This window comes from Pristiophorus japonicus, chromosome 22 (assembly GCF_044704955.1).
Source record: "Pristiophorus japonicus isolate sPriJap1 chromosome 22, sPriJap1.hap1, whole genome shotgun sequence".
NCBI classification, from domain to species: Eukaryota; Metazoa; Chordata; class Chondrichthyes; family Pristiophoridae; genus Pristiophorus; species Pristiophorus japonicus.
In genome coordinates, this window is record NC_091998.1 from 18,084,879 (window position 1) to 18,108,224 (window position 23,346).

Genomic DNA, 23,346 nt, shown 5'->3' on the forward strand with positions numbered 1-23,346 from the left:
AGTTCACATATCCACACAGGGGGCCAGGAGACCCTCCAGCCACACGTTCAGAAGGCAGTGGCAGCAGTTAGCCATGGAGGTCAATGTCAGGAGTTAAGCCTCGAGGACCTGGATGTTCTGCGACAAAAAATTCAATGACCTCACGAGTGGTAAAGGTCAGTGACTATATCTTCAAATGCCATATCCTACCAACTGCACCACTAGCCTCAACCACTGCTCAATGCTCCATCACTCACCTACCAACAATCTCCACCAATCATGACTCCCCCGGGGAGTAGTAATGGCTCCATGGAGCACAAACCTGCTGTCCTCTCTCAGAAATACAGCATTCATCCTCCCACCCCTGCCACCCCATGCCGAGATGGTGCAGCCCGCAGCTGATCCTTCTAGGCCCAGAGCTGCTCGAGGTCGACCTCCAAGGCCATCTGCAGTCTCCTCCACTGAAAAGCAACAGTCTTCCAGTCGCTATGTTGCAGCTAATGGGGTAGCACTGCGTAGGACCACTAGGACAGGCAAAGGCACACGAAAGACAGGCACTAAGGGAATGCACAAGGGTGATTAGTTGACTTTTGAATGCAATATGTCATGATGTCATTTATAAATTTGGTTTGGAATGTTTATTTTGTGGTGGCTTTTAATTTTGCATTGTGGCAAGCGGACACTGTGATGCTCAGTGAGAGGCAAGGTAATGTGTGGGGCTGTTGGTGAATGGATAATTGCAGTTGCGGTTACTGGTACAGGGTATCGCATTCAGATGAGTTCTTCAGATAGACCAGGCAGAAAGGGCCTGCCAAGGTTGTCTCCTCCCTTTCTCTTTTTCCTCTTCATGTTCCTGCTCCTCAGCTGTTTGCTGTGGCAAGAGCTGTGCCCTCATGACGGTGAGGTTGTGCAGCATGCAACAGACCTCCATGAATGTGACACCCACTCTGCCGAGTTCAGACAGGGAAAATGTTGTTTCAGCATGCTAATACTCTGCTCTATCACATTTTGTTTGTCAGCATGGCTTTCATTGTATGCATGATGCACATGTGCCATTTCATGAGTCATGAGCCATGTGGTCAGTAGGTTTGCAGTGCTGGCTCAAAGGCAGCTGGCACAGCTGGACTGCTGCCAGGATACCGGGCATTGATCTGCAAGATACATAGAAACATAGAAAACAGGTGCAGGAGTAGGCCATTCGGCCCTTCGAGCCTGCATCGCCATTCAATTTGATCATGGCTGATCATGTAACTTCAATACCCTATTTTTGCTTTCTCTCCATAGCCCTTGATCCTTTTAGCCCTAAGGGCCATATCTAACTCCCTTTTGAATATATCTAACGAACTGGCCTCAACAACTTTCTGTGGTAGAGAATTCCACATGCTCACAACTCTGAGTGAAGAAGTTTCTCCTCATCTCGGTCCTAAATGGCTTACCCCTTATCCTTAGACTGTGACCCCTAACATCGGGAACATTCTTCCTGCATTTAACCTGTCCAATCCCGTCAGAATTTTATATGTTTCTATGAGATCCCCTCTCATTCTTCTAAATTCCAATGAATATAAGCCTAATCGATCCAGTCTTTCTTCATATGTCAGTCCTGCCATCCCAGGAATCAGTATGCTGAACCTTCGCTGCACTCCCTCAATAGCAAGAAAGTCCTTCCTCAGATTAGGAGACCAAAACTGTACACAATATTCAAGGTGTGGCCTCACCAAGGCCCTGTACAACTGTAGTAAGACCTCCCTGTTCCTATACTCAAATCCTCTCGCTATGAAGGCCAACATGCCATTTGCCTTCTTCACCACCTGATGTACCTGCATGCTAACTTTCAATGACTGATGTACCATGGCACCCAGGTCTCGTTGCACCTCCCCTTTTCCTAATCTGTCACCATTCGGATAATATCCTGCCTCCTTGTTTTTGCTACCAAAGTGAATAACCTCACATTTATCTACATTATACTGCACCTGCCATTCATTTGCCCACTCTCCTAACCTGTCAAAGTCACCCTGCAGCCTCTTAGCATCCTCCTCACAGCTCACACTGCCACCCAGCTCAATGTCATCTGCACACTTAGAGATATTACATTCAATTCCTTCAACTAAATCATTAATGTATATTGTAAATAGCTGGGGCCCCAGCACTAAACCTTGAGGTACCCCACTAGTCACTGCCTGCCATTCTGAAAAGGACCTATTTATTCCTACTCTTCGCTTCCTATCTGCCAACCAGTTCTCTATCCATGTCAATACATTACTCCCAATACCATGTGCTTTAATTTTGCACACTAATCTCTTATGTGGGACCTTGTCAAAAGCCTTTTGAAAGTCCAAATACACCACATCCACTGGTTCTCCCTTGTCCACTTTACTAGTTACATCCTCAAAAAATTCTAGAAGATTTGTCAAGCATGATTTCCCTTTCATAAATCTATGCTGACTTGGACCGATCCACTGCTTTCCAAATGTGCTGCTATTAAGTCTTTAATAATTGATTCCAACATTTTCCCCACTACCGATGTCAGGCTAACCAGTCTATAATTCTGTGTTGTCTCTCTCCCTCCTTTTTTAAAAAGTGGGGTTACATTAGCTACGCTCCAATCCATAGGAACTGATCCAGAGTCCATAGAATGTTGGAAAATGACCACCAATGCATCCACTATTTCTAGGGCCACTTCCTTAAGTACTCCGGGATGCAGACTAACAGGCCCTGGGGATTTATCGGCCTTCAATCCCATCAATTTCCCAACTAATAAGGATTTACTTCAGTTCCTCCTTCTCGCTAGACCCTCGGTCCCCTAGTATTTCCCAAAGGTTATTTGTGTCTTCCTTAGTGAAGACAGAATTAAATTGTTTGTTCAATTGGTCTGCCATTTCTTTGTTCCCCATTATAAATTCACCTGATTCTGACTGTAAGGAACCTACATTTGTCTTCACTAATCTTTTTCTCTTCACATATCGATAGAAGCTTTTGCAGTCAGTTTTTATGTTCCCTGCAAGCTTACTCTCATACTCTATTTTCCCCTCCTAATTAAACCCTTTGTCCTCCTCTGCTGAATTCTAAACTTCTCCTATCCTCAGGTTTGCTGCTTTTTTTGGCCAATTTATATGACTCTTCCTTGGATTTAACACTGTCCCTAATTTCCCTTGTTAGCCACGGTTGACTATGGTCACACACCAACTGCATGTTGAGTGAACAGAATCCCTTTCGGTTCCAGTATATGGCAGAGTTGATATGTGGCGCCGGTAAAGCGATGTGCGTGCAGTCAATGGTACTCTGCACCATGTGGAAGCATGCAATCCTAGCAAAGCCGCATGCTTGCTCCGCCGGCTTGTCTCTGGCAAGAGAAAATGAAATGTAGTCAACTCTCTTTGAATATAGAGTCTCAGTGACCTCCCTTACACAGCAGTGGATGGCAAGCTCCGAGTTGTTGCAAGTATTTCCAGCCTGGAAGGAGGCAGACGCATAAGTTCATCGCCATGGTCACCTTCACAGCCACTGGCAATCTGATCGGAGGTTGCAGTTGTCGCTGTAGCAAGTGGCAGATTTCATTAAGAACGTCCTTACTGAAGCACAAGCATTTCACACACTGTTCCTCACTGAGTGAGGTTCAGGGCGAAGAATTGCTCATTGAACATCCCGGGTAGATCTCGCCTCCTGCTGAGAGCTCTTCTCCTCCTCCCTCTTCCAGCAGCTTGTCCTGCTCTGCATGGCCTCTGTTCATTCTCTAAGTCACACTGTATTCCAAGGGGAATGTCAACTAGTGCACCCATGTCTGACAGCAAGTGGTTTATGCAGAAGCCATGAAGTCAACAAAAAGTCCTTCAGCACTGGCGACATTGCTCCCTGTAGACTTTTACAACTTGAAACAACTACAGAAATAACCAAACCCTTGTAGAATCATAGCAACATCCAGAAGAAATCAACCAGCAAATAATCTACAAGTAGTTGATGATCCCTTGACATAGTACTGGTGGGGTGGTCCTTTTTGCAATTTAACTCGTGTTCAGCCGTGCGAGGTTGAGAGGGCGTTAAGCTGGAGAGTTGAGCTCCAAAATGGCAGTGCTGGCATCAAAGCTTAACATCATGACCTGCCTGCTCGGTATAATTCCGGCGGATGTTCACTGCGCGTGTACCAACGCCCTCATCATCATCATAGGCAGTCCCTCGAAATCGAGGAAGACTTGCTTCCACTCAAAGTAAGTTCTCAGGTGGCTGTACAGTCCAATGCAGGAATTACAGTCTCTGTCACAGGTGGGGCAGACAGTGGTTGAAGGAACGGGTGGGTGGGGAGCCTGGTTTGCCGCATGCTCCTTCCGCTGTCTGCGCTTGATTTCCGCATGCTCTTGGCGACGAGACTCGAGGTGCTTAGCGCCCTCCTGGATGCCCTTCCTCCACTTTGGGCGGTCTTGGGCTAGGGATTCCCAGGTGCCGGTGGGGATATTGCACTTTATGAAGGAGGCTTTGAGGGTGCCCTTGAGCTACGATTAGAGCGCTTGCTTTGGGAGTCTCGTGTTGGGCATGCAGACGACGGAGTTGGTCGAGGTAGTCAGTGCTCCGATGCTGAGGATGTTGGCACTGAGCGAGAACAACGCCCTCACCAGCAGAGCGTCTGGTGTGATTCGCCCCACATAGCGTCCGGTGTGATTCACCCACAAGTTTGTGCGCACACATCGGACACCATTTGGGTACTCAAAAACAGCACCGGTAGCGCCCAAACAGTGGCACTAACGACCCCTAATTTGGGCTGCTTAACTCTTCTGTATTGTACTAGGTTGCCCTGTAACACTATAAAACCTAGGTACTTTTTTCCTTCTTTATTAGGATACTATAATCAGTTAATTTAATTATTTTAAATGCACTGTTTCTAAACTGAAATTATATTTTGCGCGAAGCCTGTTAAGTAAATTGATAATTATCGACAATGTGCACCATCTCCATGGCCAGGCAATTCATTATTCATCACTTCAAATAACAACCCGGCTCGCGCGCGATAGTCACCCAGGGCAGCGAGCCAAAGCGCGCGCCCAACAATTTGGAACCTCCATCAGTTCAAGCTGCGCCAAACATTCCATTTCGCCGGACAGCATTCCCTTTTAAGGGAATAGAATGCCTGACGTCACCTGTCCTGGTGAGGCGGGGGGGGGGCGAGGTTGGCAAAGCCTCGCACCCTTCAAGCAAACGTAAAGTCGGAAACGACGGAAACTTTGTGATTGATAGCTCCGCCGACCAATCACGGCGCGCGCAGCTCCGCCGCGTAGTTCCAATGATGACGCCATGTTGATCTGCGAAGGGCGGGGCCTGTGGTTTGTTGGGCGGGCCGGCGTTTCTTCTTGGGGGAGAAGGGAGAGGCGAGAGACTTTTGCAGTGTTCCTGCGTTGTGTGACGGAAAGTGGAAACTTTGCGAACACTTCTTTCGACGAAAGCATCACTTTTTTTTATTCGGAGTCTGTTATTTGTCGAGCTGCAACCATGCCTGTGTTTCACACAAAGACGATAGAAAGTATACTGGAGCCGGTAGCTCAACAAATCTCCCATCTGGTGATTATGCATGAAGAGGGTGAAGTAGATGGGAAAGCAATACCTGACCTTACTGGCCCCGTTGCTGCCGTGCAGGCAGCTGTCAGTAATCTAGTCAGGGTAAGTATCCTGCCAAAGCCTCTCGGGGTACAGCACGCACAACATTTATTGCATATGTACATAAAATGCCGCAGGATCAAATGAAACGATCTGGTTTTCCCAGACAAAGGTGGAGAGAGAAATGTTGAATTCGCAGCGCCCAGTACAGTTGCATGATTCATTCAGTGCAGTCACGGTGACAGTTGGTAAAGTTGTACGGGTAATAGGACTTTCCCCATCCAAATAAGTCCACATTGTTGTCAAATATTGCGATTAGTAAGTCCCACCCTGTCCCACCATTGATATCGCTTCTGCAGGTCTCTGAGCTACTAAAACTCCATAGTTGGGCGTGCAGTTTTGTATAACATGGAGATGTGCTTTAAGATAGTTTGTGGTTGATTTTGTGTATGCCACCGAGCTGCGATGGATGGTGCGAGATCAGCAGTTTTATTGATGACGCCTCATGAATATTTAAGTTTCATGTTTAATTGTGTCGAGTAAACTGAGAGTTGTGAAAGGCTTTGTTTCCTATTTGCCAACAGTTGAGCATGCACTGTGGGTACTCATTTCTGATACTGCCTGTTCCTAATTAGTAAAATGTTGCAGTTACGAACTGATTTCGATAAAGAAAAATGTAAACCTTAAGTGCAGTGTGTTTTAGAAACACCTAGAACTTGAACTAATGCAAAGCTTCTTCCCTTTCTGCCACATGAAAATAGTAGGTTGGTTTGAGGTTAGTATGGTCGGGTGGTTGATATATAAATACACGGTGAAATCTTTGGTGGTTCTGTGCCCCAAAACTGTAGACTCATTATATTTTGAGCAATATTTCTTCAGGGACTATTGTAATCTTTTCAACATACAAAGCATCTGTGTCTTTTTTAAGAACATGGTATGGAGAAGTGCTTCAAATTAAGTGCCTATTGCTGTGGCTTACTAAACTGGGGTGCCACTTTTTAATAAAATGATATTTTGATAGCTGTTTTTCCACACTGACAAAAGTTGATAGCCTTTTCAAATGTTTGTGGTTAATTGACAATGTGTGAACTGGACTTTCACTTTGCACAGTCACTGCCTAATCTAAAAGCAAAATACTGTAGCTACTGGAAATTGGAAATAAAAATAGGAAATGCTGGAAATACTCAGTAGGTCAGGCATCATCTGTGGAGAGATGCTCCGTCGACCTGAAACGTTAACTCTCTTTCTCTCCACAGGTGCTGTCTGACCTGCTGAATACTTCCACCATTTTCTATTTTTATCACGGTTTAATTTGTTGGTCAGACAATGAACAGATGTGAAAAAATATCAATTAAAGCTGCTTATTTAAATCGATTGTAAAGTAGTAATAGTATCAGCTCTTAAAACAAGATTGGTGATGTTGGTAGAATTTATTCCTTGATTTTATTACAATGCTAATCTGCTTTTTAATTGTATAATGTCACACTTGTCTTTGCATATAACACTTAAAAATAATTGGAGTGAGCAATGAGCCTGCATTTTTCTCTAGGTGGTTAGATGATGTAAAAACCATTAACAACAACAACTTGTATTTATATAGTGCCATTAATGTAGTAATGTCCCAAGGCACTTCACAAGAGCAGTATCAAACAAAATTTGACACCGGGCCACATAAGGAGATATCAGGGCAGATGACCAAAAGCTTGGTGAAAGAGGCATGTTTAAAAGTAGGAAAGAGAGGTAGAAAGGCAGAGGTTTAGGGAGGGATTTCCAGTAGGGCCTTGACAGTGAAGGGACGGCCACCAATGGTGGAGCAATTAAAATCAGGGATGCTCTGGGGATCAGAATTAGAGGAGCGCAGCTATCTCGGATGGTTGTGGGGCAGGAGGAGATTAGAGATAGGTAGAGGCAAGGCCACAGAGGGATTAGAAAACAAGGATGAGAGTTTAAAAATCAAGGTGGTATTTAACCGGGAGCTAATGTAGGTCAGTGAGCACAGGGGTGATCGAAGAACGGGACTTACTGTGAGTTAGGACATGGGCAGCAGAGTTTTGGATGACAAGTTTACATAGGGTAGAACATGCGAGGCCAGTCAAGTGTGTGTTAGAATCGTCAACAAAGGCATCGATGAGGGTTTCAGTGGGGCGGACGGGTGGTGGAGGACAGATACCATGTATAAAAGTGCGGGAGCGGGAAGAGAATCCTTTTATAGGTGATTCTCTGGCTACGATTAGATAGCTAAGAATGGAGGCAGGCAAGTGCAGTCCCAGCTGGATGACAGTGGAGAGGCATTGTAGGAGGATGGTGTGGTCAACTGCATCAGAGGCTGCAGACAGGTCAAGAAGGATGATGAGAGATAGGCATTTAGCTTTGTTTTAAACTATCATATCTGAGATTAAGTTATAGCCTTACTATTCACTTTGAAGATCTGCCATTTGGTATGTGCTTGGGTAATACTGCATTTTCCCTAACTTCTTAATCAGTACTTTGAGATGGAAAAGGTTTTCTAATAAAGCTGTTTTGTTGATCCTGATGGCTCCGGGATGAAGTCTGTTTCTGAGCTACACAGATTAGGAAGTTTCTAGATTTAGTCCTCGATCTCAAAAAAAATTAGCTGATTTCCACAGGGGCAGCAGTAAGGGTTCTAGAATTAGTTGCCGTCCCCTGTGTTTGAGACGAGAAATGTATTGGGGTTTCTACACGGTGTGCCCCCTCTCCCCCTCAAGTGCGTATGTTGTTGCTAGTTAGAACAGCATTGGGTTTGGTTGTGATGTCCTCCATGATGATTGGATAGCCTGCCAGCACTCATTGTTAACACTGTTAACATTGATCACTGAACATTAGTCACTCGAGCAAGATCGTGAAGGATGACTGCTGCCTGTGGAATTACAGTCCAGTGAGGGAGTGAAGATCTTCAGGAGAAGGAGATGCATTTTGGGAACCAACTACTTACTCATGAGAAGTTTTGAAATTGCAACCTTCCACAGGCTGTGAAGATAAAACTGTTATGTTCTTATGTACCTGTAATTATGAAAAACCTTGGAGCAGGAGTAGGCCATTTGGCCCCTCTAGCCTGCTCCACCATTCAATAAGGTCATGGCTGATCTTCCACCTTCCTGCACTGTCCCCATATCCCTTGACTCTCTTAATATTCAAACATCTATTGATCTCTGTCTTGAATATACTCAAAGTCTGAGCATCCACAGCTCTCTGGGGTAGAGAATTCCAAAGATTTACAACTCTTTGAATAAAGAAGTTTCTCATCATCTCAATCCTAAATGGCCGACTCCTTATTCTGAGACTGATCGCCAACCAGGGAAACATCCTCCCAGCATCCACTATATCAAGCCCCTTAAGAATTTTAAATGTTTCAATGAGATCGCCTCTCATTTTTCTAAACTCTGGGGAATATAGGCCTAGTCTACTCAATCTATCCTGATAGGACAATCCCCTCATCGTAGGAATCAGTCCAGTGAGCCTTTGCTGCACTCCTTCCAAGGTAAGTCTATCCTTCCTTGCATACGGTGACCAAAGCTGCATGCAATGCTCCAGGTGTGGTCTCACCAAGGCCCGATATAATTGTAATAAGACTTCCCTACTCTGGTAATCCAATCCCTTTATAATATTACTATTTGCTTTCCTAATTAGTTGCTATACCTGTAGGTTAACTTTCTGTGATTCGTGTACAAGGACACCCAGGACCCTCTGAATACCAACATTTCCCAATCTTTCACCATTTAAAACATGCTGCTTTTCTATTTTTCCTACCAAAGTGGATAACTTCACATTTTTCCACTTTATATTCCATCTGCCATGTTCTTGCTCACTCACTTAACCTTTCTGTATCCCTTTGCAGCCTCTTTGCTTCTTCCTTGCAACTTACTTCCCTACTTAGCTTTGTATCATCAGCAAACTTGGATACATTACACTCAGTCCCCTCATCTAAGTCATTGATAGAGATTGTAATTTGCTGAGGCCCAAGCACTGATCCGTGCAGTACCCCATTAGTTACAGCCTGCCAACTCAAAAAAATGATCTGTATACAGTTCTGGTCACCACATTACAGGAACGATGTGATTGCACCAGAGATGGTGCAGAGGAGATTTACAAGGATGTAGCCAGGACTGGAGAATTTTCGCAATGAGGAAAGATTTAGATAGGCTGCAATTTTTTTTTTTTTGGAACAGAGGCTAAGGGGAGATTTAATTGAGGTGTATAAAATTGAGTGACCGAGATATAGAGGTCAATAATCAGTGGGCATAGATTTAAAGTAATTGGTAGGGGAATGAGAGGTGAGTTGAGGCAAAATGTTTTCACCCAGAGGATGGTGGGGATCTGGAACTCACTGCCTGAAAGTATGTTAGAGGCAGAAACCCGCAACGCATTTTAAAAAGTACCTGGAGGTGCACTTCAAGTGCTGTAACATAAAAGACTGTGGACCAAGAGCTGCATTCGGCTTGATAGCTCCTTTTCGGCCAGCACAGACATGATGGGCCGAATGGCCTCCTTCTGTGCTGTAAACACCTGATTCTATAAACCTGTTTTCTGTATGCTAACATATCGCCCCAAATCCCATGATCCCGAATTTGGTTAATAACCTCTTGTGTGGCACCTTATTGAATACTTTCTGAAAATCTAAATACACTACATCCACTGGTTTCCCCCTTATCGACCCTGCTACAATCTTAAAAAACCTGTAGCAGATTTGTCAAACACAATTTCCCTTTCATAAATCCATGCTGACTCTACCTAATCATATTATGATTTTCTAGTGCCCTCTTACCACGTCTCTAATAGATTATAGCATTTTCCTTGACTATTGATGTCAAGCTATCTGGCCTGTAACTTTCCATTTTCTCTCTCTCCCTCCTTTCTTGACTAGTGGGTTTACGTTTGCTACCTTGCAATCCATTGGGACCATTTTAGAATCTACAATTGTAGAAGATCAAATCCAATACATCCACTATCTCTTGCCAGCACTTTTAAAACTTTATGATGTAGGCAGTCAGGTCCTGGGGATTTGTTGGCTTTTAATCTAATTAATTTCTCCAGTACTATTTGATATGTTCTTTACATTCCTCATTCTCACGAGACCCTTGGTTCCCCACTATTTCCAGAATGTTTTTTGTATCGTCTTCCGTCGAGTCAGATAGAAAGCGTTTATTTATTGTCTCTGCCATTTCCTTATTCCTTGTTACAATTTCTCCTGTTGCTCCCTGTAAGGTTGCATGCACTTTCACTAATCTATTTTTTTTACATATCTATAGAAGCTTTTACAATCTGTATTTATGTCTCTTGCTAGTTTACTCTCATTCTATTTTCTCTCCATCAGTTTCTTGGTCCTCCTTTGCTAAATTCTAAAATCCTCCCAATCCTCAAGTTTACTACACTTTTTGGCAACATTATAAGCCTCTTAGAAACACAGAAACATAGAAAATAGGTGCAGGAGTAGGCCATTCGGCCCTTCTAGCCTGCACCGCCATTCAATGAGTTCATGGCTGAACATTCAACTTCAGTACCCCATTCCTGCTTTCTCGCCATAGCCGTTGATCCCCCTAGTAGTAAGGACCTCATCTAACTCCTTTTTGAATATATTTAGTGAATTGGCCTCAACAACTTTCTGTGGTAGAGAATTCCACAGGTTCACCACTCTGGGTGAAGAAGTTCCTCCGCATCTCTGTCCTAAATGGCTTACCCCTTATCCTTAGACTGTGACCTCTGGTTCTGGACTTCCCCAACATTGGGAACATTCTTCCTGCATCTAACCTGTCTAACCCCATCAGAATTTTAAATGTTTCTATGAGGTCCCCTCTCATTCTTCTGAACTCCAGTGAATACAAGCCCAGTTGATCCAGTCTTTCTTGATAGGTCAGTCCCGCCATCCCGGGAATCAGTCTGGTGAACCTTCGCTGCACTCCCTCAACAGCAAGAATGTCCTTCCTCAGGTTAGGAGACCAAAACTGTACACAATACTCCAGGTGTGGCCTCAGCAATGCCCTGTACAACTGTAGCAACACCTCCCTGCCCCTGTACTCAAATCCCCTCGCTATGAAGGCCAACATGCCATTTGCTTTCTTAACCGCCTGCTGCACCTGCATGCCAACCTTCAATGACTGATGTACCATGACACCCAGGTCTCTTTGCACCTCCCCTTTTCCTAATCTGTCACCATTCAGATAATAGTCTGTCTCTCTGTTTTTACCACCAAAGTGGATAACCTCACATTTATCCACATTATACTTCATCTGCCATGCATTTGCCCACTCACCTAACCTATCCAAGTCACTCTGCAGCCTCATAGCATCCTCCTCGCAGCTCACACTTAGTGTCATCCGCAAATTTGGAGATACTACATTTAATCCCCTCATCTAAATCATTAATGTACAGTGTAAACAGCTGGGGCCCCAGCACAGAACCTTGCGGCACCCCACTAGTCACTGCCTGCCATTCTGAAAAGTACCCATTTACTCCTACTCTTTGCTTCCTGTCTGACAACCAGTTCTCAATCCATGTCAGTACACTACCCCCAATCCCATGTGCTCTAACTTTGCACATCAATCTCTTGTGTGGGACCTTGTCGAACGCCTTCTGAAAGTCCAAATATACCACATCAACTGGTTCTCCCTTATCCATCCTCAAAAAATTCCAGAAGATTTGTCAAGCATGATTTCCCTTTCACAAATCCATGCTGACTTGGACCTATCATGTCACCTCTTTCCAAATGCACTGCTATGACATCCTTAATAATTGATTCCATCATTTTACCCACTACCGATGTCAGGCTGACCGGTCTATAATTCCCTGTTTTCTCTCTCCCTCCTTTTTTTAAAAAGTGGGGTTACATTGGCTACCCTCCACTCCACAGGAACTGATCCAGATTCAATGGAATGTTGGAAAATGACTGTCAACGCATCCACTATTTCCAAGGCCACCTCCTTAAGTACTCTGGGATGCAGTCCATCAGGCCCTGGGGATTTATCGGCCTTCAATCCCATCAATTTCCCCAACACAATTTCCCGGCTAATAAGGATTTCCCTCAGTTCCTCCTCCTTACTAGACCCCCCGACCCCTTTTTATAACCGGAAGGTTGTTCGTGTCCTCCTTCGTGAATACCGAACCAAAGTACTTGTTCAATTGGTCCGCTATTTCTTTGTTCCCCGTTATGACTTCCCCTGATTCTGACTGCAGGGGACCTACGTTTGTCTTTACTAACCTTTTTCTCTTTACATATCTATAGAAACTTTTGCAATCCGTCTTAATGTTCCCTGCAAGCTTCTTCTCATACTCCATTTTCCCTGCCCTAATCAAACCCTTTGTCCTCCTCTGCTGAGTTCTAAATTTCTCCCAGTCCCCAGGTTCGCTGCTATTTCTGGCCAATTTGTATGCCACTTCCTTGGCTTTAATACTATCCTTGATTTCCCTTGATAGCCACGGTTGAGCCACCTTCCCTTTTTTATTTTTATGCCAGACAGGAATGTACAATTGTTGTAGTTCATCCATGCGGTCTCTAAATGTCTGTCATTGCCCATTCACAGTCAACCCCTTAAGTATCATTCGCCAATCCATCCCAGCCAATTCACGCCTCATACCTTCAAAGTTAGCCGCCTTTAAGTTCTGGACCATGGTCTCTGAATTAACTGTTTCATTCTCCATCCCAATGCAGAATTCCACCATATTATGGTCACTCTTTCCCCCAAGGGGCCTCGCACAACGAGATTGCTAATTAATCCTCTCTCATTACATAACACCCAGTCTAAGATGGCCTCCCCCCTAGTTGGTTCCTCGACATATTGGTCTAAAAAACCATCCCTTATGCACTCCAGAAAATCCTCCTCCACCGTATTGCTTCCAGTTTGGTTAGCCCAATCTATGTGCATATTAAAGTCACCCATTATAACTGCTGCACCTTTATTGCACGCACCCCTAATTTCATGTTTGATGCCCTCCCCAACATCACTACTACTGTTTGGAGGTCTGTACACAACTCCCACTAACGTTTTTTGCCCTTTGGTGTTCTGCAGCTCTACCCATATAGATTCCACATCATCCAAGCTAATGTCCTTCCTAACTATTGCCTTAATCTCCTCCTTAACCAGCAATGCTACCCCACCTCCTTTTCCTTTTATTCTATCCTTCCTGAATGTTGAATACCCCTGGATGTTGAGTTCCCAGCCCTGCTCATCCTGGAGCCACGTCTCCGTAATCCCAATCACATCATATTTGTTAACATCCTTTAATACTACCTATAACTTCTCTTGTTAGCCACGGTTGGACCATTTTTCCCATGGGGTTTTCATTCCTATGGGGAATGTGTATTCATTGTGAATGATTAATTATTTCTTTAAATATTTGACATTGCTTATCTACCATCATATCTTTTAATCTAGTTTCCCAACCTATCTTGGCCAACTTGCCCCTCATATCTATGGGATACATAGTTTGCTTTGTTCAGATTTAAGACCCTCGATATGCAATTTAGGCTGATAACACTCCTCTGCTGCCACACCCATGCTTGCTTTGTTTTCTTTGGTAAAAGAATGAACGAGTATTTATATAGTGTCTTCCTTGGGATGTCCCAGTGTTTCAAAACCAATGAATTACTTTTGAGTATTGTCACTGTTGTATTGTAGGAAAATGCAGTAATAGCATTGACTGAAGGTGGTATGCTATGTGTAGTTGCAAATAAAAAATATGGTCACACGCTTCTTTATAGGAGGTTAGAATACAGATTTTTGGATGCAAGTGATTTCAAGAAAATTATATAACTTGAGGGGTTAAGTTGATATGCTTGTTCTTTAAAAAAAACACACTTCCATATTTCAGAAGGATCTTCCCACCTATGTATGGAAGATAGCAGTTGTTTTTTTTTTAAAAAAGAGTTGCTTTTGAATCAGTTTATATATTGGTAATAATCATATGATAGCAATTTTGTTGACCAAGAGTAATCAGGTTAACAATGCAGTTGTTTTTCACATGGTTCTGGACAAGTCCTGGTAACGATAGGTTGAGTTCATGGGGTACAGTTACAACAATCTAGTAGTTATGTTATTCGACCAATGATCTAGAGGTTTGAAATAATTATCCAGAGAATGTTCACATTCCACCATGGCAATTTGAGAATTTGAATTCGGTTTATAATTTTAGATTGTTGTAAAAATCCAACTGGTTTACTAATGTCTGTTGGGGAAAGAAATCTGCTTACTCGGTCTGGTCTGTGATTCCAGTCCCACACCAATGTGCTTCACTCTTTACACACTTCTGAAGTAGCCAGCCACTCAGTCAAACTACCAAACTCAGGGCAACTAGGGATGGGCAATAAATGGCAGCCTTGCCAGCAGTGGTCGCATACTGAGATTGAATTAAATAAAAACAATTAATAAAACCTGTGCAAATACTCAAATGCAAATCGCAGTACTGAGAGACATAAAAACAGACTGTAAAAGCTTCTGTTGGTATGCACCAAGGATAAGATTAGTGAAAGTAAATGTGGGTCCCTTACAGGATGAGACAGGAGAAATGAAATAGGGAATAAGGAAATGGCAAAGAAATTAAACAAATATTTTGTCTGTCTTAATGGAAGAAGACGCAAAACAACCTCCCGGAAATAGTAGAGAACCAAGGGTCTAGTGAGAATGAGGAACTAAGTATTTAAAAAAAAAAAATAGCACTGGAGAAATGAATGCGACTGAAAGCCAATAAATCCCCTGGACCTGATGGCCTCTATCCAAGGGTTTTGAAAGAGATGGCGATAGAGATAGTGGATGCATTGGTTGTCATCTTCCAAAATTCCATAGATTCTAGAAAGGTTCCCGCGGATTGGAAGGTCGCAAATGTAACCCCGCTATTTAAGGAGGGAGGGTGAAAACGGGGAACTACAGACTAATGATTCTGGCAGCAGTAGTCGTGAAAATGCTGGAATCTACTAAGGGAGTGGTAACAGGGCACTTAGAAAATAATAATAGGATTGGGCAGAGTCAACACTGATTTATGAAAGGGAAATCATGTTTGACAGATCTGGTAGTGTTTTTTGAGGTTGTAACAAGTAGAATAAATAAAAGGGAACCAGTGGATGTGGTGTATTTGGATTTTCAGAAGGCATTCAATAAGGTGCCGCACAAGAGGTTATTAAACAAAATTAGGGCTCATGGGGTTGGGGGTAATATACTAGCATGGATTGGTTAATGGACAGAAAACAGAGTGCAGGAATAAATGGGTAATTTTCGGGTTGGCCGACTCTAACTAGTGGGGTACCGCAAGGATCAGTGCTTGGGCTTCAGCTATTCACAATCTATATCAATGATTTGGATGAGGGGACCAAATATAATACATCCGTTTGTTGATGATACAAAGCTAGGTGGAAATGCAAGTTGTGAGGAGGATGGAAAGAGGCTTTAAGGGGATATAGACAGGCTAAGTGAGTGGGCAAGAACATGGCAAATGGAATGAAATGTGAAGTTATCCACTTTGGTAGGAAAATAAAGTGTTTTTTAAACAGTGAGAGATTGGGAAATGTTGGTTTTCAGAGGGACCCGGGTGTCCTTGTACATGAATCACTGAAAGTTAACGTGTAGGTTACAGGAAGCAATTGAGAAAGCAAATGATATGTTGGCTTTTATTACAAGAGGATTTGAGTATAAGAGTAAAGACATTTACTACAATTATATAGAGCCCTGGTGAGACCACACTTGGAGAATTGTGTACAGTTTTTGTCTCCTGACCAAAGGAATTATATACTTGCCATAAAGGGAGTGCAACAAAGGTTCACCAGACTGATTCCTGGGATGGAGGGGATTGTCCTGTGGAGAGATTGAGTAGACTCGGCCTATATTCGCTCGAGTTTAGAAGAATGAGCGGTCATCTCATTGAAACATCCAAAATTCTTACAGGGGTTGACAGGGTAGATGCAGGGAGGATGTTTCCCCTGGCTGGGGAGTCTAGAACAGATGTTACAGTCTCAGAATAAGGGGTTGGCCATTTAGGATTGCGATGAGGAGAAACTTCTTCACTCAGGGTGGTGAATATTTGGAATTCGCTACCCCAGAGGCCTGTGGATGCTCAGTCGTTGAGTATATTCAAGAGAGATTGATTGATTTTTGAATATTGAGAGATATGGGTATAGTGCAGGAAAGTGAAGTTGAAGTACAAGATGAGCCATGATCTTATTGAATGGTGGAGCAGGCTCAGGGGGCCAAATAGCCTACTCCTGCTCCTAATTCTTGTGTTCAATACATAATAAACATCTACATTAATGTGTAAAGCTCTCTGTCCTTTTGTCAGGTGGCCATTTAAACTGGCCTCACTGCCTATGAAGTTTTTGTGGAAACAGCTGTTGCTGCTGTATCATTCTGGTCGAAATCTGACGACATCACCCTCTGAGTTGTATTTGGTAATGGTAATTATTTTTAAATAGTAACAAGAATTTCCAATACCTTCTAATGAGCCATGATAGTGATTGTGACAGGTTTCCACCCTGCAATTCCAGCTGAGATGTCGGGTTTGAGGGAGACTTTGGAAAGAATGAGTGGGTAGAACAAAGGAATTGGCTTAAAAAAACCTCATTCCAATTATTCTAGATCTGCAACCAATGAAAATGATTTGTCCCCCTAATCTGCACCAATAACTTCCATGAAGACTGCTGAATTTTTCAGAGCTAAGCTATTTACTTTCAATCCACTTGCTGACCTGTTGGACCCTTCTGAGTAACTTGTGATTCAGATTGATGCACAGGCCCCAGAGGTTCCAATTTTAATGTACCTTTCACACAAACATTTCAAGAAAGTTTGACAATTTCCCATAGATTTAACCTCTTGTTCCAAAGCACTATAACTTGAGGTTGTATAATCCTTTGGAAAAGTGAACTAGATTCATGTGCCACTGCCAGTGAGCAAGCTTCAAATGAAAACTGTCTTTAAATGTTCCATAACTCTCAAACATTTAAACAAATTGCTCCCGAATATCTCAGGATTTGTAAATGTTTTTCTCACAGTTTGCAATGTTCTGTATTGACACATGTAGAATTTTTAACAATCAAATGCTTTTATTAAAAGTGGCTGGTTAGAGATTCTCATGCACTGCATCCCACCCAGGTCTGGCTTTTTCTGCTGTTGGGCCTGGTCTCGTCCAATCTTGGGATGTCTATTGCTCAGTTTGTCTGTTTCATTCCACAACTGCTTGCTGATGCTGCTTGTTGTGATCTTCATCACTGCTGTGACTTTTACTTCGAATCTTCTCCTTTGATCTTTACCACTATCCACTCTGGTTACTCTGCATCATTGCTACTTCTGCCTCCATAATTATCTCCTCTCCAGAGATCTCCACTGCAGTTCTTCCTCTGAAGTTGTTGTTCATTGTGGCATTTTGGATTTCCTGGGCCCAAAGGATTGGTAAAAGCTGCTCCTTGATCCCCTTCGGTCCAAATCCACCAATCCTACAGACCCAGAAAACTGAAAAATCCAAAGCCAACAGCAGTAGAAACGTTTATGTGCACAAACATGAAAATATCCATCAACCAATCTGGAGCTTCCTGGGCCTGATAACAAGCTTGTAGGCTGGATCTCCATCTGGGCTGCTTTGGACACCCTTTCTCTAACTCACTTGTCCTGCAACAGCCATCAAATCTATGACATATCTGTCTTGCCTATGATATTATTACAAAAGTTTAGCATTCTCAGTAAAGGATTATTTCCGAGTAAATTTACCTTTCTCTAATTTGAATTTGTCCCCCTATTTGATTTATTATGTAATTATATTCTGGGTTCATCTTTTCTGTACCATTTTAGTACTTGATGTACCACACTGAAGCCTGCTACTTAACTTGACTTAGTCTACCTCTGTTGGCTTCCTCATTGCCTTTGCATTTCTTGAATCCTCTTCAATGCATCGTACATTCCCTTTGAAGTACGGTAACCAAAATAGTAAACAGTACTGTAGTGTGGTCCACCTTTTATGATAAGTGTGGTTTGACTAGTGCATTTGGAAACTTCAGCATAGAAACAAAGGAAACACAGGCCCTTCGAGCCTGCACCGCCATTCAATATGATCATGGCTGACCATGCAACCTCAGTACCCCACCCCTGCCTTCTCTCCATACCCCCTGATCCCTTTTAGCCATAAGGGCCACATCTAACCTTTTGAACATGTCCAACGAACTGGACTCAACAACTTTCTATGGCAGAAAATTACACAGGTTCACAACTCTCTGGGTGAAAAAATTTCTGCATCTCGGTCCTATATGGCTTACCCCTTATCTTTAGACTGTGACCCCTGGTTCTGGACTTCCCCAACATCGGGAACATTCTTCCCGCATCTAACCTGTCCAGTCCTGTCAGAATTTTATAAGTTTCTATGAGATCCCCTCTCATTCTTCTTCTAAATTCCAGTGAGTATAAGCCTAGCCGATCCTGTCTTTCCTCCTATGTCAGTCCTGCCATCCTGGGAATCAGTCTGGTGAACCTTCGCTGCACTCTCTCAATATCAAGCACGTCCTTCCTCAGATTAGGAGACTAAAACTGCGCACAATACTCAAGGTGTGGTCTCACCAAGGCCCTGTACAACTGCAGTAAGACCTCCCTGCTCCTATACTCAAATCCCCTCGCTATGAAGGCCAGCATGCCATTTGCTTTCTTTACTGCCTGCTGTACCTGCATGTCTACTTTGAATGACTGATGTACCATGACACCCAGGTCTCTTTCCACCTCCCCATTTCCGAATGCGTCACCATTCAGATAATAATGTGCCTTCCTGTTTTTGCTACCAAAATGGATAACCTCACATTTATCCACATTGCACTACATCTGCCATGCATTTGCTCATTCACCTAACCTGTCCAAGACCCTTTGCAGCCTCTTGGCATCCTCCTCGCAGCTTGCACTGCAACCCAGCTTAGTGTCTTCTGCAAACTTGGAGATATTACCTTTAATTCCTTTGTCTAAATCATTAATGTATATTGTAAATAGCTGGGGTTCTTCTCTCTAGACTAGTACTGTATTTTTCTGGCTGTCAAGCACAACAGTCTGTTTGCTCTTGTAGGTAGCTGCTCCACACTGTCTTGATATTGAAAGCATTACTCTCTTCCAGGCTCTTTTCTACGTCTCTGCTAATTCTGTTCAATTTGATTTGTCAAACTTTTTTTGTTGTCCAAAATGCATTGCTCAAGTTTGATAAATTTCATGGCATTTATCTCAATTGCGGGGATTATGAGATGTTAAATGAAAGTTCCTACCTGCTTTGGTGGTCATAAAAGATCCCCCTAATAGCACTTTATTCAAAGAAGACCAAGAAGGTTTTTATTGTGTTCCTAACACAGCTGAGACTGCACACAGGGAGGTTAAAGTAACAGTGACCTCAGTATTAAGACACTCCAGAGTGAGGAACAGGCCTTAGGGGCCAGCTTATATACAGTGCTCCCAAGGGATGCTGGGATCCCGTGGGATTTCAGGGGATGCACTCCCTGGTGGCAGAACATGGGAGTTGATATGTCCTTACTATACAGTATAAATGCACACGAGTCCCATACTTGAGAGAAGGTCACTCTGTGACAAGTTACCTTTGTTACCAAAACCTCAAGTGATGAAGGTGGGTGGAGCTTCCCCTTTTATACCTGAAAGTCTAGGTTAGGAGTGTCTCCCACAAGTTCACCCCCTTGTGGTCAATGTTCTCAAGGTGTACAACTTGGGTCAGCTAAGACATGGGTGACAATGATAGTTGAATACATGACAGGAGTGCATGCTTTACAGATACACAAGTTTTCAGTGTCCTGGGCAACATTTTATATCTCAGCCAACACCAGTAAAATTGATTCTTCAATGTGTGCAAATTGGCTGCTGTGTTTCCTCCTTTACAACAGTGACTACAGTTTAGAAGTACTTAAATGCCTGTGAAGCACTTTGGGACATCCCAAGGATGTGAAAGGCATTATAATAATGCACTTTTGTTCTTCTCATTTTTCCACCCTCACTCTCCTCCCCCTCTCACGATTTGGCACTTTCTGTAAATTACCAAGCTTATAATTGGTTTCTGCATACAGCCCATTCATGTAAGAAATAAAGTAGTCCAAGGACTGCTTTCAGCAGTACTTCACTGGAGTGTGAGACTATATACCTGGCTGGGGTATACTGTTTCCCCACCCAAACCCATGACTCATCGATTTTGTTTTAGTCTTTCATCTGGAACTTGTTGAAGCTTTCTGAAAGTCCAAATAAATTACGCCATTGGGAATTCCACAATCTACTCTGTAAAATCCTCAAAAGAAGTGGGAGTATGTCAAGCTTGATCTTCCCTGTCAAAATCCATGCTGGCTGTTTCTTATTAAGCCATTGCTGCATAGATACAGCCTGCTTTTTAGAATGGTTTGCATTAGTTTACTGTTATTGATGTTGGGCTACTGGGCCTGTAATTGCATGGGTCAGATTTGTTCACCTTTTTTAAATAGCCAATCCTAACTGGCTGATTTCCTGATTGCGTGCTCATAGGCAGCGCTGGTTAGGAAATCGCAGATCTGCAGCCCTTGCGTTTCCATCCATTGATTGAAGTGGAAAAATTGAGGCCTGCAATATCCTGCCCAGCATTCCCTGCGAGTGTTGCTCTTTGTCAGGAGTGTCCAAATATTAGGGCATCTGCCCAAATATTTCTTGACAAAGCTACTGATAGCATTAGTTTTCAACAGGTCTTTCTGCTATTATTGCAAAAAGGAATGTTTTGAAATATGAAAATTACACAATTGTAACTTTTTGCAAATTCCTGAAGAAATTATATAACATCCAGTGGCAATTTATTCCCTGATCATTTGACTGTTATGACTACCCTTATTGTTACTGTAGTCGTGCTACTAAACAATTGTTGGTTGCAACATTGCATCATTCCCTTTGGTAGGGGGTGGGTGGGGGGGATGCAGTGGAAACTACAAAAAATGTGGCCTTGGCTGACTTACTGTGAATTTGTATGGGTTTGAGTTTGTCATTTGACCTTAAACATGGGAAAAAAAGATCATATAACTGGGAATCTATTCGTAAAAGTTTCCAGTAGCATCAGGAATCAATCGTCTTGCAGCATTAATAAAATGATTTGGAGTCCCTAAGTGTTTCTCATTATGGTGTCAGTAACATGGATTTGAAAAGAAGCAGAATGCTTTTCTAATAGGTCAGACTATCTTCTTTGTCCCTGTTGCTGTAAACAGTTAATGCTTTTTTGATTAGGAGCCAGCAGCAGGAAGAGGCAAGGCTAGTTTTGTGGGCTATCTTGCAATAGTATCCATTCAACTGGAATACACTTGATCCCATAAAGGTTGTTGAAACCATACGGAAAAGGGCATGTCTGACAATCACTGTTGCCATGGTTAAGTCTGTGATTTCATTGCGTACAAGAGGATGTCATTACTGTGGCTGGATTCTGATTTTTATTTCATTTACTTTTCCTTTAATGAAACAATCACATATTAAATTAAGCAGATGTACAGTTAAGACATTTAAAATCAATTTTCTGACTGAAAATAATGAGACTTCAACCTGGCCACAATTTATTTTCCAGAAAATGTATGAGATTAAGGGGTCAAGTTTCAGGCTGCGCCTAGAACGACGCAGCCCCGACCTGGACACCTGTTTTTCGCGCCTAAAAGCATGACAGAAAAATACCTCTTAATTCTTCGGCTCCTTGCTGGTCCCTGGGAGCACGCGCGGCGCGCACAAATGGAGGGGGGTGGGGCTAAGTTAAATGAGGCAACGTTGTGCCGGCAGCTGTGCATGCACGCGCAGTAGCCCCAGAAACATTGGCACTCGGCCATTTTTAAAAAACTTAAAGAAAAGTGCTGTTTGTCTCGTGGACCTCTGGAAAGGCTTGGGATTAAATTTTGGTGATTTCTTTTTGTCTGAAGGACTGCTTTTAGCAGCACTGTTGAATAAATCACCTGCTGAAATCAGTGAGTGCTACTTTTTACTGCTAAACTTCCAGAACAGGTGCTGCATAGGTGCATGCAAATTAAGGACTGTGTGTTTTGAAAAATCAGTGTCAATTCAATACAGCAATGGAACAACGTCCACCAAGATCGAAGAATTTCTTGTATGAAGAAGTGGAGATATTAGCCAACGTCATTGAGCAGAGATGGCAGGAACTAGATACCAGCAACAGAGGTTGCGTAAAAGTGCCACCGAGTTGCAGAAGATTACTGTGCAGTGGTGCATACCCTAAGATCTGGAAGCCAGTGTAAAAAGAAATGGCACGACCTTGGTCAAGTAGTTAGTGTAAGTAATATTTTCAATTTTTAATGTAATTGTAATTGTAATGTGACTATCTGTATGTCCCATCCTGCAGAAAGACGCACTCTGTAAAAAGTTATATTTTACTCTTTGCAGAAGAAATTGGCCCAAAACAAAAGGGAAGCAACTCGAACAGGAGGAGGCACGCCCAATCTGCATCAGCTGACATCCTTGGAACAGAGGGTAGCTGCTATGATGAGTCGTACATGGAGAAAAGCAATCAGTACAGCACAAGCTGGGTCTGCACGCGAGGAAGAGGGTAAGTCCTGAAAATGCATCATGGCCCTTCAAATCAACCTGCTGCCTGGCCAGCTATGTGTGAGAGTACTCATGCCACCCATCCTGCCCCCTCCCTTGCTGTTAAACATTTGACTGTTCTGATGTATTTTGCAGAACATGATGATGATGATGTCAACCCTGAGGATCCCGAAGATGCAGAACAAGCAAGAGTACAACCAGATGCAGATGATCCAGACTGGATGATGGTGGCGATGACTGAAATGTCTACAGGGGAGAGCTTCCAAATGAATATTTATGA

At 43.0% G+C, this 23,346-nt stretch overlaps 2 protein-coding genes across 4 annotated transcripts in view; one reads left to right on the plus strand and one right to left on the minus strand.

Annotated features, from left to right (window-relative positions):
• LOC139234881 (erlin-1-like) overlaps positions 1-23,346 on the minus strand; it is an 843,171-nt gene that overhangs the window by 232,283 nt on the left and 587,542 nt on the right. The gene's annotated exons all lie outside the window — the stretch shown is intronic.
• LOC139234875 (vinculin) overlaps positions 5,292-23,346 on the plus strand; it is a 142,613-nt gene continuing 124,558 nt past the window's right edge. For all 3 annotated transcript variants that reach the window (XM_070865686.1, XM_070865687.1, XM_070865688.1), the window contains exon 1: positions 5,292-5,622. In XM_070865686.1, the coding sequence (XP_070721787.1) occupies positions 5,455-5,622 (168 nt within the window). In that variant the 5' untranslated portion in view covers positions 5,292-5,454. The remainder of the gene's footprint in view (positions 5,623-23,346) is intronic.